The sequence below is a fragment of the Orycteropus afer genome, unplaced genomic scaffold, assembly GCF_000298275.1.
Source record: "Orycteropus afer afer isolate SDZICR_OR568_19922 unplaced genomic scaffold, OryAfe1.0 scaffold00147, whole genome shotgun sequence".
Lineage (NCBI taxonomy): Eukaryota > Metazoa > Chordata > Mammalia > Tubulidentata > Orycteropodidae > Orycteropus > Orycteropus afer.
In genome coordinates, this window is record NW_006921734.1 from 5359215 (window position 1) to 5377756 (window position 18542).

At 37.1% G+C, this 18542-nt stretch overlaps 1 protein-coding gene across 1 annotated transcript in view; it reads left to right on the forward strand.

The window, feature by feature from the left end:
- PDGFD (platelet derived growth factor D) overlaps positions 1 to 5887 on the forward strand; it is a 357317-nt gene extending 351430 nt beyond the window's left edge. The window contains exon 7 of the mRNA XM_007946000.2: positions 5762 to 5887. Within this exon, the coding sequence (XP_007944191.1) occupies positions 5762 to 5887 (126 nt within the window). The remainder of the gene's footprint in view (positions 1 to 5761) is intronic.
- The last annotated feature ends 12655 nt before the right edge of the window (positions 5888 to 18542 follow it).

An 18542-nucleotide genomic window follows, 5' to 3' on the forward strand; every position in this document is an offset into this window, starting at 1 on the left:
GGGAATAACTACCACCAGCTGCCCAGCCACTCAACCAGGCCCAACCAAGTTGACACACAAACTGAGCTACCACACCCAGCTAGGCTTCCATCATATGCTTTCTGCGCTGGGTAGACTTAACATGTATTCATTCATCTTCCAAAGTGCTATCAAAATTATTTATATAGTTCTGTAAAAGTGGAACTGCGGACCCAGAGTACTCATGGAAAACTTTAACTAGAAATAAGAGTCCACAGATGTCAAGACTGCTTTTCAAAGTTCGTCAGAGTTTTATAAGCTCCCAGTGTAACCTCAGTCTTTTGTTACCTTCAAAGCCAGTTCAGCTTAACACTGCTGAACTGTTTGTCATTTGTGTCTTTCTTACTGAGTACTGTGTCTTATGACATGATTTCAATCTTTCCGTTAAAACCCTCAGCCTTTGCAGAAACATTTCCTTGAAGGTTAAGTGATTACCCATGTGAAAAATAATGTTATCCCTTCTCAAAAATATTTTAGCTTGTAGTCACATAGGTTTCAGATTCATTCACTACCATCCCTTAAAAAGCTTTATTCTATGCACATTTTTCATAAAGTCTATAAGCATGAGCAAGTAGTCAAAATGGAAGCAAAAATAGAAAGCTTTTTTTTTTTTCTTTTTAGGATAAGAAAGTGGTATATCCTGCATACTGCCTGCTTTAGAAGTTGGATAGAATATTAAATAAACTCTTTAATGGTTCAGGTTTATGCAATGCATTGTGTTCCTATGTCAGCCATTAATTTGAAAACTGTTACAAGGCCTTAACAACCTTTTTTTATATTCCCAATAAGCAAGAGCCCGACTCAGCAGATAGCTCTCTGCCTGGTATTGTTTTATTAGTGTAATAGCTTTATGGCAATGATTCATTCACTGGTTTATTGGCAACAAGGCGAGTTACTGTAGTTAAATATTTTTCCATGATGTAGTAATTTGCAAAGCTGAGCATCTTCAATATGTATAAAGGTATAAAGGCCACCAACTGGCTCGGTCATTTTCCATGCAGTGGAAGTCAACTTTACCTGGCTTCATGTGGTTTTCCTGCTGATGGAGAAGAGTCAAGATTTCCATTTTCACCCATGGGTGATAAGAAATGGCTGGCTGCTCCTCAGTGGATTATTATTTCAGCGTGGATGCTTGCAGCTGTGACTCATAGCTCTGAAAATAGGAAAGCACTTTGTGATGGTGCATATTAGTAAGCACGCTTCAGCTGCTGTAATTAATTCTATGGTTCTTTCCCTTTTAAGGTAACCAGATAACCCATAACCTGCCAGTTTGCTTTCTCAGATAAAGGTTTTTCATTTCTCTTTTAACTTTCCATGCTCCTGCAAATCAGCCTTGCTTTCTTCCTCCTTTCAGTGCTGTGTACCTGAACCTAAGACTATTACATGGTCTGAAAGCTTTGAACATCAATGCTGTGATCAGCCAGCAAAGCAGTCCAATTTCCACTTTGTTCAAATGGAGCTTTCCTGTCTTGTCTGAGAAAGTGTCTGCCAATTCATTTTTCTCTTCTTATCAGTAAAACACACATATACTGTGCTTATGTTGCTTAATATAAAACACAGGGAAAATCCGTGAACAATCAGAAGACCAGTTAGAAAAACTGCCTGGATTTTTGCTGTCATCCCAAAGCACACACTTTTGTTTGTCATGAAATGAGAAAGCAAATCGACGAAGTGCTGATTTTACAGGTGCCAATCACTGTCAATTATTAGACTTTGATAATGGTCTTCTTCAAACAGAGAATATTTATCATATATTCAGCTTCATAGAAATCATTTCCCTCCTCTGAACCCCTAAACCCCCAAAGTCTGGCTAATATACTGATAGTCTGAGACAGTAGCAACTAATTTATATGGAAGAAATTTGTGGCAAAGATGTAGGAGTCTAGCTCCCAATACCTTCCAAGACACTTTGATCGACGATGGCACAGAAGGGCTTTCATATGTCATAAGCAGGGCTATTTCATACCCAAAAATGTAACACACAGTTTATTCATTGCTTTGTATACTTACTTTTCATGAAGAAGCAATATCTTTTATTCTCTATTGAGGTCCAGCAGGGAAGAACTTTCTCTCTCTTTTTCCTCATGTGTAAAGACAGGATTGAGGGCAACGGTGGTTCAGCGGGTGCAGGGAAAGGCAAATGCCGTTGTAATTCTGCACTTAGTACTTTAAATTTTCTTTCAAAATTTTTAAAGGGTAAAACTGGACCAAAGCATGGATTATTTTGTTCTAGTCCCCAGTTTATTTTGTTTGTTTTGTTTTGCTCTCTGTATTAGTTGGAGGTTGGAATAGAGAGTATGCAGGGGGTAGGTAAAAAGGAGAGGAGAGGAAACCATCCCAATTCCTTCCCCTGTGCACCTGTAGCATTTTGCTGCACCCAGATGCATTTCCTGACCATCTACTATCTTTCCAATATGCTGCTGAGCTGTACAAACAAAATATTTGATGGGAAGGACATAAGCCAAGCTACATGTCATCAAATCTGATTCTACCACTTTCTAGTTTTCTGACCTTTGGCAAGTAACCTAATCTCACTTGCTCTATCTATAAAGGAAGAATTAAGAGCAGTGGTAGTTCAGTGGTAGAATTCTTCTATCTGGGAGAGCTGGATCCATTTCCCTGCTAGTGCATCTCATGGGTAGCTACCACCCATCTGTCAGTGGAGGCTTGCATGTTACTGTGTTGCTGAACAGGTTTTAGCAGAGTTTCCAGACTAAGATGAACTAGGAAGGCCAGGAAATCTACTTCCAAAAGTCAACCATTGAAAACCCTATGGAACACAGTGGCCCAGTCTGCAATGGATCGTGGGGATAGTATCGGACTAGGCACCATTTCGTTCTGTTGCACGTGAGGTCACAAGTGACGTCAGCTAACAATAACAAAAGAAAGATTAGAAAAATACCTCTCTCATAGTGTTACCATCAGGTCCAAATACTTTAATACATGCAAAGTCACTTACCATAGTACCTGACACCTAGTAAGAACTCAACAAATGTTAGTGGTTATCTTTATTAGCATTGCCCTCAAAGTGCTTATAATCCAATTACTAGGGAGAATAAATAGAAAATCATGTGAAATTGTGTGATACAGATCGTAAATGCAGTAGAATTTTAGGAGAAAAGTGTAAAAGTAAATTTAGCTATAAAACTAACATTTGGGCTAGTTTTACCAATATCAAATATTTTTGAGTCTTTGTGTCTCATGGACTCTCTTAGGATATTCTTTTATTCCCCCCGACTTTGCTGTCAATTATACTTTTGAAGCTTTGCTTCAAATTGGACTGTGTGTTTTGCACTAGAACTCAGTGTTAGCAGAGGCCAGGCTCCCTAGCTTGATTGAACATTAAATAAATACAGTGATTTATTCTCTGCCTCACTGGAATTCCCATGGAACAGCATGCTTAAATGCTCAAGTAAAGGGGTCCACAGACTATGATAGATGAGTGCTGAGGACTCTAGGAATAATTTTCCTAGTACATGTTTTGGCTTGCTTATAGCTTTTGAACAGGTAATATGGAGATGAGAAAATTGCTGAGAATACAATCTAGAGTAAAGAATTGTGGAGATGCCATGCAAGATTGTCCTGTATCTAACTCGTCTAGGACCAAAGTGCAGCAAGCAAAGCATATCAGGCTCCACGCATATCAGGACCACACATGCCTTTGTGACATAAAAGGAAATGTTGTTAGGTGCTGTCAAGGCAATTTCAACTCATAGTGACCCTGTGTGACAGAGTAGAACTACCCCAAAAGGGTTTTCATGGCTATAATCTTTACAGAAGCAGATCATCAAGTATTTCTCCCATGTAGCAGCTAGATGGTTTGAACCACCAAACTTTCAGTTAGCAGCCAAGTTTCTTAACTATTTGTGCCACCAGAGCTCCTATTAAAAAGAAATAGTAAGTACATTAGAGAGACATTGTATCCAAGAGAGTTAGAGAACAAAGTCCTGGTCCCGGGTCAAACTTGCCAAAGGATCCTAGACAGGGCAGGGCACTTAGCCACTTTCAGATTCTCAGTTCTATAATCTGTGAAATGGGAATATTGATACCTTCTCTACTGTCTGATAAGGTTTTTATAACAGCAAATAAAATAGTGTCTGTAGAATTCCTTGAACTGTTAAGTGCTACAAAATTGTTTGGTAGTACCATGATGGAGTTTACAATCTAAAGGAAAAATTGTTTCTAAGAGCATAAAGAAAAGAATCAGTTACACCAATTACACAGTATGTGTGGAAACAAATGTTTAATTTTACCAATTATTTGTCCATGGGATGACTAATGTTTGACTCCACTGATGTCCACAGCAGGAAAGAACAGTTAGCTTCTGTTTAAACTTATTATTTTGATTCTATTTAACTGTATTGATTTAAGAAATTAAGAATATTATTAATAAGTTAAGAAATGTTCTATTAGTAGCGACTAGGATTATAAATCTTGCAGCCATCTAGATGCAACAATGGGTCTTTCCTCATCCGGAGCAAAGAAGAATGAAGAAAACCAAAGATTCATGTAAACAATTAGTCCTTGTGACTGGTACACCATGTGATCCACAGCCTATATGACTATGAGACCAGAAGAACTAGATGGTGCCCAGCTACCACTGTCAACCACTCGAAGGGGGATCTATGTAGGAGATCCTGGATACAGAGGGAGAAACTCAGAAGGATATCAGATACCAAATAGGATAGAGAGGGAACAAAACTCAAAATCATTTGGGGAAAAAAAGGGGGGGGGCATTAGGTTTGCTGGTCTGATAGAGCCTGGTGGAACCACTGAGACTATGGCCCCTAGCTGCCCTTCAGGTCTGGAATTGAACCCACACCTGTAGCTTCCAGCCAAATGAAAGACAGGTATATGAGTTGAACATTTACCTGAGGTAGATACACTCCTTGGAGAGAACAATCATGGGAGAAAGAAGGGCTGTTTATGCACAGGGAGACAGCTAAGGGGGCAGGAGTGCATGGAGGGATGGACACAGGGAAGAGGTAACTATGGGGCGGAAGGGGAGGGGAACTGTTGCATTGGAGTAAATTTTAGTCAATGTCATGAGGCAAAGTGTATGTGAACTGCTGTATGGAAAGTGAATTTACTCTGTAAACTTTCACCCAAATCACAATAAAAAAATTTTAAAAAAAGAAAGAAATGCTCTATTAATACACAGGTATTAATGTACAAAAATGTTTGTGGTCCCTGAATCTGTTTTGAATTGTAAAATCTATTGAATCTTAATAAGTAAGAATATAAATATATTTTCATTTATTCATGGCCACCAATAACCTTCATTAAGGCAAAACTTTTTACTTCAGCCAAGCATGTAGCCATAAGCCATACCACCATATTATGTCTACAACTTTATTCATTGTTCTCTCTAAAGTGGTAATAATATAGTATTTATATGTACTGCATTATCTAACATGCTTTGGTCATAAGAGTCTTTATGATAATATTTGGGATAGCACCTGGTACAAAGATGGCCCTTAGAAAACTATCAACATATCTGCTAAGGTTCCTGAGGCCATCTTAGGGAAGGTAGCATTATTTGTGGAATCAGTGGACACTTCCACTTCAGAGAATCAATGACTGCTTTTCAAAAGTGTGCAAAAGCTAATAGAGGGAGAGCCAGTAGCTTCTGTCAGTTTCTCAAAGGGTTAAGAACCTGGTTTGTTGAAGGGAATAAGTGATTGGCATCTGGCTGAGTTAAATTCCAAGAGCTTTCTAACAGGAAATATGCTTCTTGTTCTAGGTACTAAAATTTGAGCCTGGTCCTGTCAAGAGGAGGGGCAGAGCTAAGAACATGGCTCTTGTTGACATCCAGTTGGATCACCATGAGCGTTGTGATTGTATCTGCAGCTCAAGACCACCTCGATAAAAGAATGTGCATATACTTACATTAAGCCTGAAAGAACCGTTAGTTTAAGGAGGGTGTGGTAAGGTACCCTTCTCCCACCAGCAACCAAACTTGCTACTAGCCCACAATGCAATGAATGCAAGTGGTTGCTTAGTTTCAACCTAGCTTTATTAGTGTCATGTAAAGTAGTGTCATCAACTATCAACTTCTATATTCAGGAATATAGGATTGCATTTACTAATAGTGTCTGAAGATACATATATATATATATATATATATATATATATATATATATATATATATATATATATATATATATATATGTTCATGTCTATGTGTAAATAGATAAATCAAATGGTTTATTCAATATACATAACTGGGTAAACCAGAGCTCATATATGGTTACTTAGATCCTTAAAATCCTTTGACAAAAAAAGGATGTGTTAAATACATGAAACATTTCTTTAAAAATTCCAAAGATGAATGTTTATATTTTAATTTTGAATGGTTAAAGAATTTTGGTTCTTGCTCTGTTAAAGAAACACCTTGTGTATTAAAAACAAGATGAGTTCCTCTTATGTGTATATCTTAATTGATCATAAAAGAGGAAAAATCTGGCTTCTAGAAAAAACCAAATATCTAACTAATTTTTTTTTCCCCATGAGATGCACTATACACTTGTCTATGCATACAATAATTACTTTTCTCCCAAACCATGTGATAATAATATAGGTGCTTTAGAAATTAAGTCATTGTCTTTTTTTTTTATGTATTTTGCTGGGACATGATAATTCATTTAACACGTTTCAAAAAAAGTTGCTCCAAAGGTTTATTGTTATAATCCTGCAAGAGGCAATTTATAAGCTGTACCAAAATTTTGAAACTTTTTTCTTTCCCGAAATCCCTCCACAAAAACAAATTCTTTCAAGAGCAGCATGGAGACTGCATGAGCCTTCCCAGATAGTGTTCATTGGAAGATTTGGGCAGTTGAAAGTCAAAAAGGTGAGCAATGAAGTGTTACTATAACTGGAAATTGGATGAAATATTTGATAGGACCCATATTTACTTATGTGTTCAAACTCCCCAAGCTGTGCTCGTTTCTTTGAGGTATCTTGCTTTTCTGTTCCTGTCTATTTGATATATGGACATGGATTTACAATGGCATTTTATTCTTGGCACACCATCATGGATTATTTATATCTTAAATTTTTTTGTATTAATAAAACAACTGAATTTTAGTGATGCTAATCCCTAATCATGTATTTACTTGTGATTCTGAATTCCTGTTTCAGAATCAGATGAAATCAGATCTGAAGTCCTTGGTTCTTCCCAAATCTGTGCAACTTGCCACAGTGAAAATTGTAGCAGCACAACTTCAGCCCCTCTCCACCATGAGAAAATGGTTTTTGCAGTGCTTATTACTGGTATTTATAGCAATTTTTCCTCTGTGGCTCCCAATTGTCTATTTTAAAGGAGCCTGACTCCAGGGGTAGGAAGTGATTCATCATCCTACAAAGCAAGGTTCTTAAGAGAGTAACATTGAAATCAGGATTGCTCCAGGGTTCCTAAAAGAGAACTATATTTTTCTTCCTGCCTTGAGAGAAAAAAAGGACAGTTGATTCTTCTGAGAATCTAGGGTCCTACTGACAACAACCAATTTGGGTGAGGGGTATGTGACAGGGACTAGTTAAGTCATAGTGTCAGATGAGGTCTTAATATAGTTGGATTTCTAAGCCTGGTGCACTCAGGACTCAGTTCACAATTATCCTTAGTAACCCATTTCTTCTTAGCTCTTTGAGATTAAAGGCCAATGCTTATTGAAGATGTACCTTCTAAAATTTCCCCTGAAGTGTCCTGTGTTTTTACCTCAGGGGGTGAGTGGTAAAATTAAATGCTCTTCAAAATCCCAGAGCAAATCAGAAACTATAAAATCAGAAGTAGTTAGGGCAGACATTCTAATAATCAGAAACCACTCTTCACCTTCACAGCCACTTAGAAATTTCCTATGAAAACATCAGTTTCCTGCACCACAATCAAAATGTGAATTACATCACTCTAGCTTGTACAACTCACACTGTAGCTGTAAATATGAAAAATTAGAGTGTTTTACCCAGTTTTCAACAAGGCTTCCAGGCTGCAATAACCAAGATGGTTTTCAGTTAAAGTCCTTATCTGTACTTTTTATTTATTTGCTGATATGTAAGCAGGCAAATTCCCTCACTTTTCTTATTCTTGGGCATTTTGTTAATACTTCATCCTTGGTTATCTGTTCTCCAATGCACTTCCAACATAGAGTCAATAAATCTGCTTCATTGCCATCAGAGAAATAAAAAGCTCACTGTACAAATTACATTTCAAAACAAACCCTAATAAATCCACATTTCTGCACAGCCACTCACCTGGAATAATGCCTTTCATTCAATATGTTCTTATCGGGCAGAACACTTTCATAAGTAGAATTTTTTATGGTTTTTTTTTTTTTTTTTGAATCATATTGGTAACATGCAGCTTTTTTCTCCCACAGCATTTTCTATAACAAATGTAATGTGTCTCTTATCATCATGAAAAATAAATACTGTTTTTGAACAAAACTATTCTATTATTCAGTAGTCAATTGCAGTTTTAAAAGCTGTGTAATGTTGCAAACTTACTTTCACAAATTCACAAATGCATCCAACTGTTTGAAATGACAAAATTGAGTGATTTCTGAGAACTTCACATTATAAGGTTGAAAGAGTACAAACCTTGTGCCCAGACTAGGTCTTCCACTCCATCTGCTTCCTGCAGCTATTCAGCAAGATGGGGCTTGGATTTTATTGCTGCTGTTATTATTTCTATGTACAATTGATTGTTTTCCCACAGGCCTTTTAGTGAATTGTCTTTTCCTCTGAGAGTCCTTGGGTAATACAAATGGTTAACACACTCTACTGCTAACTGGAAGGTTGGATGTTCAAGTCTACCCAGAGGCACCTTGGAAGAAAGGCCTGGAGATCTGCTTCTGAAAAATAAGCTGTTGGAAACCATATGGAGGGCAGTTTTACTCTGGCACACATGCAGTTGGCATGAGTGAGAATCGACTTGATGGAAACTGGTTTTAATCTTCTCTGACATTTCTCACATAGGAGATTTCACCTCTCTCCTCTTTGGAGGACTGACATCAGCATCACAGACTCATTCCTCTTTAGTGTGCTCACCTTTGCACCTTTTTCCATCTAGACAGACACCACAGCTAAGTGATTCCATGTTATCAGTTCAGGAAGACCAGTTTAGGGGCTACATTCCTAGAGCATTTGATTTTAAGATTTATGGAGAGAGCACAAAGTGTAAAGAGACCTCTCTTAGCTGTAAGAATTTTTGCTATTGCTTGTAGTTTAGTCTTTATTGTCATCCTCCCAGAGATAGAACAGCAGCTGCAGAGTTTTGTGTGAAGCCTGCCACTTCATTTAGTTTAATAGTTTTAGGTTGTTTGGGGAATAGCAGTACAGACATGTACTCTGTGGCAAGAGTTAATTGTTCTGTGAGAAATAATGGCTAATGTGTGTCAAAGCCAGGGATGGGGGGAAGGATCAGATAATTCTGTGCATAACAGTTAATTCAGATAACTTAGTTTTTCTATGTAAAAAAATCATAATAGCCATATATATAAATAGTATTGGAATGCAAATATATTACAGATTTTATTTCATTTCCTGAAATGTACATGTGTCCATTTTTACTCTAAGAATAGCTCAACAGATGTCCAAATGGTTCATATACTCCTCGGGTCCCCTGGTAGAACATTAAGTTAAAATTCATAAATTAGTATTCATGCCTGTAATCCTAGGAAATACTATTTTGTTTATTGACCATCCTGATCAAATATGCTGGAAGATAGAATATTTAAAATTCAGTGGTTTTATTGACATTCACTCAAATTCTGGTATTTTAAAAGCTCAAGTTAAAGACTGCACATGCTTTCACAACTTAACATAGCACCCTGGAATGTCCCCAATTAATATAGTCACCCATAAACAATAGATAGCAATAAACCACTTAATTTGAGACTTTATACTTGCTGTTCAAGTTATCTTTCTGAATTTTGCAAATTTTCATACTTTTAAAATTTCATTTCTATAGAGATCTCTAAAAATTATTTAGCAAATCATATTAGAAGAGAGTAGAGCTTAGTTAATAAAGGTTACTGTACCCAGTACAGCAAGTTGTGAGCCAAAAAATCTTCATTTTCTGACAAAATAATTTTAATTTCTAATTATGGTACAACTCTTGGATACTAGTTGCCAGTTGTAATGATCAGGAATCAAATGTTAAAAATACTCTTGGATTCAATTTGTATTTCAAACAATACTTGCGATACACATTTTCTCTTTTAAAAGGTAAAGTCTCAGGGTTATATTCTCTAAATTATCTTTTTTGGTTGAGCCCATGATATAAATTCATTTTCCTCTAGATTTGATGGTATCTCCTTTACTTCCTGTGACATGCACATTCTTACTCTTTCTTATCAGCCTTCTCCTGCAAGTTTTCAAGTAAAAGGGAGTCATGCAGGCAAAGGAGGTGAGGGTCATTTGTGGAGACCAGATACTGATTTCCCTAGTGAGCATTTCATAGGGTAAAATTACCAACTATTTTAAGAAATCATAGCCTCTTGTGAGTTGAACATATCAAAGGAATATTCACCACTATTGTCCATTATAGTACAAAGTTGAGAATAAGGTAAATAAGGTGGTAGATATTTATTGATTTCTATAAAGGGCACTTTAGCTGCTGTTAATATAGGGAAAGTTGACTAAATTAAATTTTTCATTCATTCAACAACAAAACTTATTAAGCCCATTATTTGTTGGTTACACATTGAGGTTCAAAACGCAAGTAAACTCTCAACACAGGATAAAATTGGAGAATGATATTCCAAGTGGTATAAATGGAAAAAACAAAAATCTCCACCAAAAGTGATGAATGTGGGGCACTCAAAGAATAGAGAGTAAAATAAAATGCTGAAGGGAGGAAGGCCTATAGGGGAACAATTGGTAGTATGCTTGAAAAATCAGGCTAAGGCCTGATTACACAAAGTCTTATGTGGATGGCTAGCAAAGGAGTTAGTCTTTTACATAGAGAAGAGGAAGTCATGGCCAGCTTCTGAGCATAGTGGAGGTTGCAAAGTGAGCTCCAGACAGAAAGTCAAAAGGCCTTGGCTATAGTGACATTTCTGATACTCTCTGGACCTATGTTTCTTCATTGATAATGAAATTATTAAAATGTTCCATAGATCCCTTCCAGCAGAACAACTGAAATTATACGTTTTGGAAGATAGCAGTCTGCAAGAAGGAGGAAGTTAGGAATATGAATTGGAGACTCCTGAAAGTTTTAATATTGAGACAGTAAGAATGGAAGTGAGAGTTCTGAGAAAGGAAGGAGTCTGTGCCCCTTGTGGTTGTACACTGCCAATTCTAGGGTATGCAATTCACATGAACTAAGACTGCAAGAAAGGTTAAGAGAATTCAAGACCTTCGTGATTGGATGGGAGAGAGATGCAGGCAGGATGGGGATTGGGGGTTGTGCTAGAGGAAGAAGTCCTTGAGTTGAAATTTCAAGGGCATTCTCCTAGGAAAGCTAAGGAAGCAGAAGGAGAAGCCAATTTTGAGAGAAGGCAATATACCTTTCAGAAGAAGAGTGAGGACCTGTAACGCTGACTAAGAGTCATCCTTATAGTGGTGAAACTGAAACCATAAGAAGATGAAAGAAAGAACCCAAAAGACACCCATAATCATAAAGAAAAAGAAAGGAGTACACAAAACACAAAAAAATGTGTTCCAAAAATTCAATAAATACTTAACTAGTTGCAATCAAGTAGATTCTAACTCATGGTGACCTCATGAGTGCTCCAGACTTACTGAGGGCTATTGTCAGCACTATGTTAGACACAACAAATTCAGAGATGAATGAAACATACTTTATTGCTACCCTTATCAATCTAGAGAATGGAATAGATATTATACAAATAATTACATAAATAATTGATTACATTTATGAAAAGCATAATCTAGATTGGGGCAGGAAGAGATTCCTTGAGAAAATGATCTTGGAGAAGACACAGAAAGTGTGGTACTGTAATGGTGACATTAGAAATGGGGGGGGGGATGTTGATAGATTAAGGAAATGGTTTAAATGTTAAATTGACAAGTGTTGATGATAGATTGGGTATTGAGAGTAAGATGAAGAGATGTGTCAATGATTTCTCTAGGGCTTTTGATATAACAAATCAGGCAGCCAGAGTTGCCATTTATGGAAATGTAGTGCATGAGAAGAGGATGATATTTAGGGGAATCAAAACTTCAGTGTAAGACAATAATACCCAGTTGGAGATATTGAGAAGGCGGTTGAGTCTGTGTGTCTGGAGTGCAGAAGAGGGTTCTGGAAATGTGATGTGAAGTTGAGAGTCATCAACATTGAGCTATTAAAAGCCACAAGTCATTGAGTCATGTAGGTGGAAAGTGAAGGTTGAGGGGAGGAAAGAATCATAAGGCTACTTGACAGCATAAAGACATCTTCAGTGCCACAGGATGAAATTGTTTCAAAGAGAATGGGACAGTTTTATGGAGTATTGTAAAGAAGATGTAGGTGACACCTACTTGTTTATCTGACCAGAAACATTTCTCTTTATTTGTATGCCCATCACCACTCTGTTTCTGGAAAAAAATCTCTTCATCAAAAGCAGTGTTGTCCAATAGAACTTTCTGTGATTCTAGAAATGTTCAGTATCCCTGCTGTCAAACACTGTGGCCATTAGACACATGGCTATCAAGCTTTTTAAATGTGACTGATATGACTGGGGAACTTAAAATTGTATTTAATTTTAATTAATTTACATTCAAGTGTAAATAGCCACATGTGGCTAGTGGCTACTGTATTAATCAGGCTGCTCTAAACTCTAGACCACACACAGGGTTACTGCCAGAATAGCCACTTCATTGTACCAAACAAGTTAGCCATATTTGAATATCAGGCAGGGAAGAGGGGTATCTGACTCAAGCTTTGCCAGTGTTTCTGAGGCTGTGTGGACCTGAGAATAAATTAAGTCAATCTCTTTGGTTATTTGGAAGGGAAGATGTAAAAATCAATGGCAATTAACTGCCATGCTCCTGCCATGTAAACTAGAAGTCCAGAGAAAGTCAAACTGCTAAATAGGAGAGGGAAAAATGACACCAACATAAGGAAAGGAACTAAGAGTACTGAGGGAGTTGCTTGTTGCCATTTGTCCTATCATCTGGCCCAATTCCACTCTTTGGTTCTCTGAGAATGCAGAATGGTTTGAGTTGGATGATAAGATATTCTGTAAGGAAGAATCTGTCAGGAATTGGAGGCCATGAATGAGTACCACTTCCTGGAGAAGTTGAGTATCAAGTAAAAGGAGGGACATAATAACAGTGTTGTGTATTGAGTGCTTACCATGTGCCAGGAATTAATGTGAGGCATTATATGCAATTTCACTGCTATTCATAAGGTTTTCAGTGGCCAACTGTTTCAGATGTGTATGGCCCCATCCTTCTTCCCAGTCTGTTATAGTCTGGAAGCTCTGCTGAAATAAGTCCACCATGGGTGACCTTGCTAGTATTTGAAATACCAGAGACATAGCCTCCAACCTCACAGCAACATGCATACCATCACAGTATGACAAACTGACAGACAAATGGTGGCAACATCACAATAAATGGAGAAAAGTTTGAAGTTGTCAGGGATTTCATTTTGCTTGGATCCACAATCAACATCCAGGGGATCCACTGTCAAGAAATTAGATGTCATATTACATTGGGCAAATCTGCTGGAAAAAAAAAAAAAAAAACCTCTTTAAAGTGTTAAGGAGAAAAATTGTCACTTTAAAGACTAAGGTGTGCCCACCCCAAGTGATGACATTTTCAGTTGCCTCACATGCATGTGAAAGCTGTACAATGGATAAGGAAGACCAAAGAAGAATTGATGCCTTAGAATTGTGGTGTTGGTGAAGAATACTTAAACTACCATGAACAACCAGAAAAACCAAATCTGTCCTAGAAGAAGTACAGCCAGCAGAATGTTCCTTGGAAGAGAGAATGGTCAGACTTAGTCTCATCTACTTTGGTCATGTTGTCAGAAGGGACCACTCCCTGGAGAAGGATATTATGCTTGTTAGAGGGTCAATGAAAAGTTGGAAGATCCTCAGTGAGGTGGATTGATACAGAAGCTGCAACAATGGGCTCAAGCATAGCAAGGATTATGAAGATGGTGCAGGACCGGGAAGGTTTTGTTCTGTTGTACATGGGGTTACTATGTGTGAGAGCCAACTCACCGGCACCTAACAAAACCAACATTATGTGCATTTAGCTAGTTTTCATAATGATGCAATGAGAAATAGGTTTTAGGAATATAAGTTATTATATTTTTTAATAGATGGAAAAAATGAAGCATGGAGAGTTCAAGTAACATACTCAATATCACCAGAAAGTAAACTTAGGCAGTACCTCTGCAACTCATACTTTTAAACTCATTCTAATCCTATTTATCTGAGCCATTGGACAGAAGTCATAAATAATTTTGTTTCTTTCCAAAAAGTTTTCTCACCTACAGAACAATCCTAAACACGGACCCTAAAGTTATCATTGAACATTCTGGTCAAACTTCATTTATTTAATAAGTAGTAATTGAGCATGAAATGTGACTAGTGTAACTGAGTGTGATGGTTAAAGTTATATGTCGATTTGGCTAGGTTACGATTCTCAGTGATTTGGCAGATATTGTGTAATCACCTTCCATTTTGTGATCTGATGTGAGCAGCCAGTCAGATGGAAGGAGAGTTTCTTTGGGCATGTAATGTACCTCCAGGAAATAAATGGATTTTCTGACAAAGGTAGGCATGATTCTAGGCATCAGAGACAATGAACAAGAAAACCATCATGGAATTTGAATTCTAGGGAGAAACAAACACATATATATTTTCATTCAATGGTAAGTAATACAAGAAAAATAAAGCAAATTAGAAAGTCAAGTGATGGCTTCTCTAGGGAGATGACATTTGAATAGAGACCTGAAAGTAATGAGTGGAAATGGAGCAGCAAGTGCAAAGGCCTTGAGGGGAGAATAAGGTAGGAATGGGGTGAGGAAAACAAGAGGGCCAAGGTGGAGTGGACAAGGAGCTCAATAATGAAGAAAGAGGTAGAAGAGGTACACAGGACAAATTCATGAAGAGTCCTGTCTTATAAGTCACAATGAAGAGTTTGGATTTTGAGGATGTTGAGAAATCTGTAGAGTGTTTTTAACAGAGAAAGCAAATAATATTTTCATTTCTTTTTTCAAAAGAATTATATATTAAAAAGTCACTCACTAAAGACAGTGTTCTACGTCCTAATTTAATGAATAGCAAATTGGGGTCTTACAAGCTTAGTAATGGCCATCTAAAATGCAACTGTTAGTCTCTCACTGTAAGAAGCAAAAAAGAATGAAGAAAAGCAAATACTGAAGGAAACAGTTATTTCAAAGGCCAAATAGACCATGCAAACTACAGTTTCCACTACCTGACAACAGAAGAACTAAATTGTGCCCATTTATTATTACCAACTGCTCTGAGCAGGATCACAGTGGAGGTCCTGAACAGAGAAAGCAAAAAAAGAAAAAAAAAAGTAAAACAAAATGCAAAATTATATATATTTAAAAAAAAAAGACTAAACTTACAGGTCTGATAGAGACTGATGGAATATCCAGACTATATATCCCTTAGGAACTCTGGTAGCATAGTGTCTAAGGCACTTGACCGCTAACCAGAAGTCTGGTGGTTCGAACCCATCAGCCACTCCTCGGAAGGAAGGTTGGGCAATCTACTTCCGTAGTGATACCACCTCAGAAACCCAAGGAGGGGTCGCTATGTGTCGGGGCCGACTCAATGGCACATAACAACAATGTAATATATCCCTTAGACACCCTTTGAACCTGGAACTGAACTCACCCCTGGGGATCCCCTTGCAATTAAGCAATAGATAGGCCTATAGAGTGAACAATAACACTCATGAAGAACATACTCCTCAGAACAATCAACCCTATGAGACCAATAGGGCAGCATTTTCCCAAAAGCAAAGTTCAGAAGGCAGGTAGTGGCAGGAAGATAAACAGAAATGGGGAGCCCAGAGAGGAAGTGGGAAGAGGGTCATTACATTGAGGGGATTGCAACCACTGTCATGAAACGAAATGTGTATAATTTTGTTGAATGGAAAACTAATTTGCTCTGTAAACTTTCAACCAACTATAATAAAAAGTTTTAAAAGAATTAATATTAATTATATATATATATATATATGTGTGTGTGTGTGTGTGTGTGTATGTGTATATATATATATATATATATATATATATATATACTCACTGTGTAGAGGACCAAGAATAGAAGCTGAAAAAATTTAAAGAAACAGTTACAGTAGGCTCAGGAGGGAGATAATGGTGGCTTCACCTAGGGAGGCAGCAGTGGATGGAAGTGAGAAGCAGGCAATTTCAGAATATATATGAAAATTTAAATGTCAAGTGTAAGGGAAAAAGAGGAGTCCAGAATGTCTCCAACGATTCGGGGGCTCAAAACTCAAGGTGAATTAAAAAAAAAAAAAAAAAAAAAACCTCACTGCCACCGAGTGGATTCTGACTCACAGTGACCCTTATTGGGTTTCTGAGGTGGTAAATTTTTGCAGAAGTATCAGAGTGGCGGGGGTTTGAACCACCAACATTCTGATAGTCAAATGCCTTAGGTCCTGTGTTACCAGACCTCCTTTCAAGGTGAATAGTAGAAACACCTCTACTATTCACCTTGAAAGGAGGTCTGGTGACACAGGACCTAAGGCATTTGACTACCAGTGGGAAGGCCAGGGTTAAGAAAAGTTGGAGTAAGAGAATCAGTGGGGCTTTCTTCAAGTTTTCACAGTCTCTTACTAAATCTTAGAGTCTGTGGATTTTTTTTTTTTCCTTAAGAAAACAACAACAACCAAAAAAACTGGTTTCTAGGTCCCCTGGAAAAGTTTTTCCTCAATACATAGAAATACATCACTGGGTTATTCCCTGAAACTCTCGTTTTATTAAAAAGCTTACTTTCCCCCCCCCCCCCAGTTAAACCTTATCTCAACACAATCTTAGTTATCACATAAAGAAAAACTGAAGGTTTGTGTGACAAATTACTTTTCCCTGTATACACACATACTTAAATGAAGATACTTGAGTATAATATAAAGCTCTGACAAGAAATGGTAAACACATTAGCTTTGCAGAGAAATACAGCCTGCAATCATTCATCTGAAGCCTACAGTGGAGAAAACCTGGGCCAAATTAGCAAGTATATTAATAAAAAAAAAAAAAGAAAAAGAAATATTTTGGTAAATGACCCAAAAATGAATTTAAAAACAAACTAAAAATAATTATCTGGATTCCAGTACCTCAAGATCATCACATTAGGTTCTATAGGAACTAAAACTTTTTGTTGTTTTATCCATGGGAGGAAGCATATATCATGAGAAGACGTTTAATGAAATATAGGAACCTTTGCATAAGACTGGAACTAATATGACTTTCTTTTCTTGTTCTGTAGAAATTGAAAACAGACTAAAAGCCACAGAGCTGTGATTATAGGTCTAAATTTAATCTTAAAATAGAATAAAGGAAACCAGGTAGAACATAATCATCAGCATAGTATAATGTCAAAAAAATATTTAATATACCTTTCTTCATTAATCCATTCAACTAATATTTATTAAGAATCTATTATGTTTCTGGCACTAAACAAGGTGCTGAGAATCCATAAATGAATACTAATATCTCAGTTCTTGCCCTTGCAATATTTGTAGTTTAACACTGATAATGAGTAAAGAATCAATTATCTGAAGCAACTTTCAGAAGCTCTATGAACAGGACCTTGCCATTCCTCTTAGAGCAATGATAATTCTATCTCGTGGGAAGCTGTCCTGTGCATTGTATGATGTTGATCATCATTCCTGGCATTTCCCTACTAGATGGCAATAACATCTCTTCCTTAGTAGTAACAATCAATGTCTTCAGACATTATGAAATGTGTCCTGATGGTGGGAGGTGATCAACCCTAGTTGAGAACCAATGACATAGAGCTGTAAACATAAATTTACCAGATGGCATTGCCTAGAAATGAGAATGATGTTAATATACAGGGGCCAGTTAGTCAGAATAGGGTGAATTTGACTTAATCAGCAACAAAATCTCTTAGTCAGCTTTGGAAATGCAGCCAATAATTGTTTTAGATGACAAAATATCAGCTTCTAGGATATTCATTCATTTATTCAACAAAAAGTTATTGAATGCCTACTTTTCTGTGTGCCACACATAAATTACAGGTGCTAGGAATAAAATAATGAACAAAGAAGACCAAAATCCCTGTCCTTGTGGAGTTTATAGTGAGGGAGGGAGACAAATACATAAGTAAAATGTATATAGTACGTGAGGTTATACCTCAATATAAAGAAAACAAAAATCCTCACAGCTGGACCATCATGATAAATGGAGAAAAGATTGAAGTTGTCAAAGACTTCATATTACTTGGTTCTACAATCAATACCAATGGAAGCAGCAGTCAGGACATCAGATGACATATTGCATTGGGCAAATCTGCTGCAAAAGACCTCTTTCAAGTGCTGAAGAGCAAAGA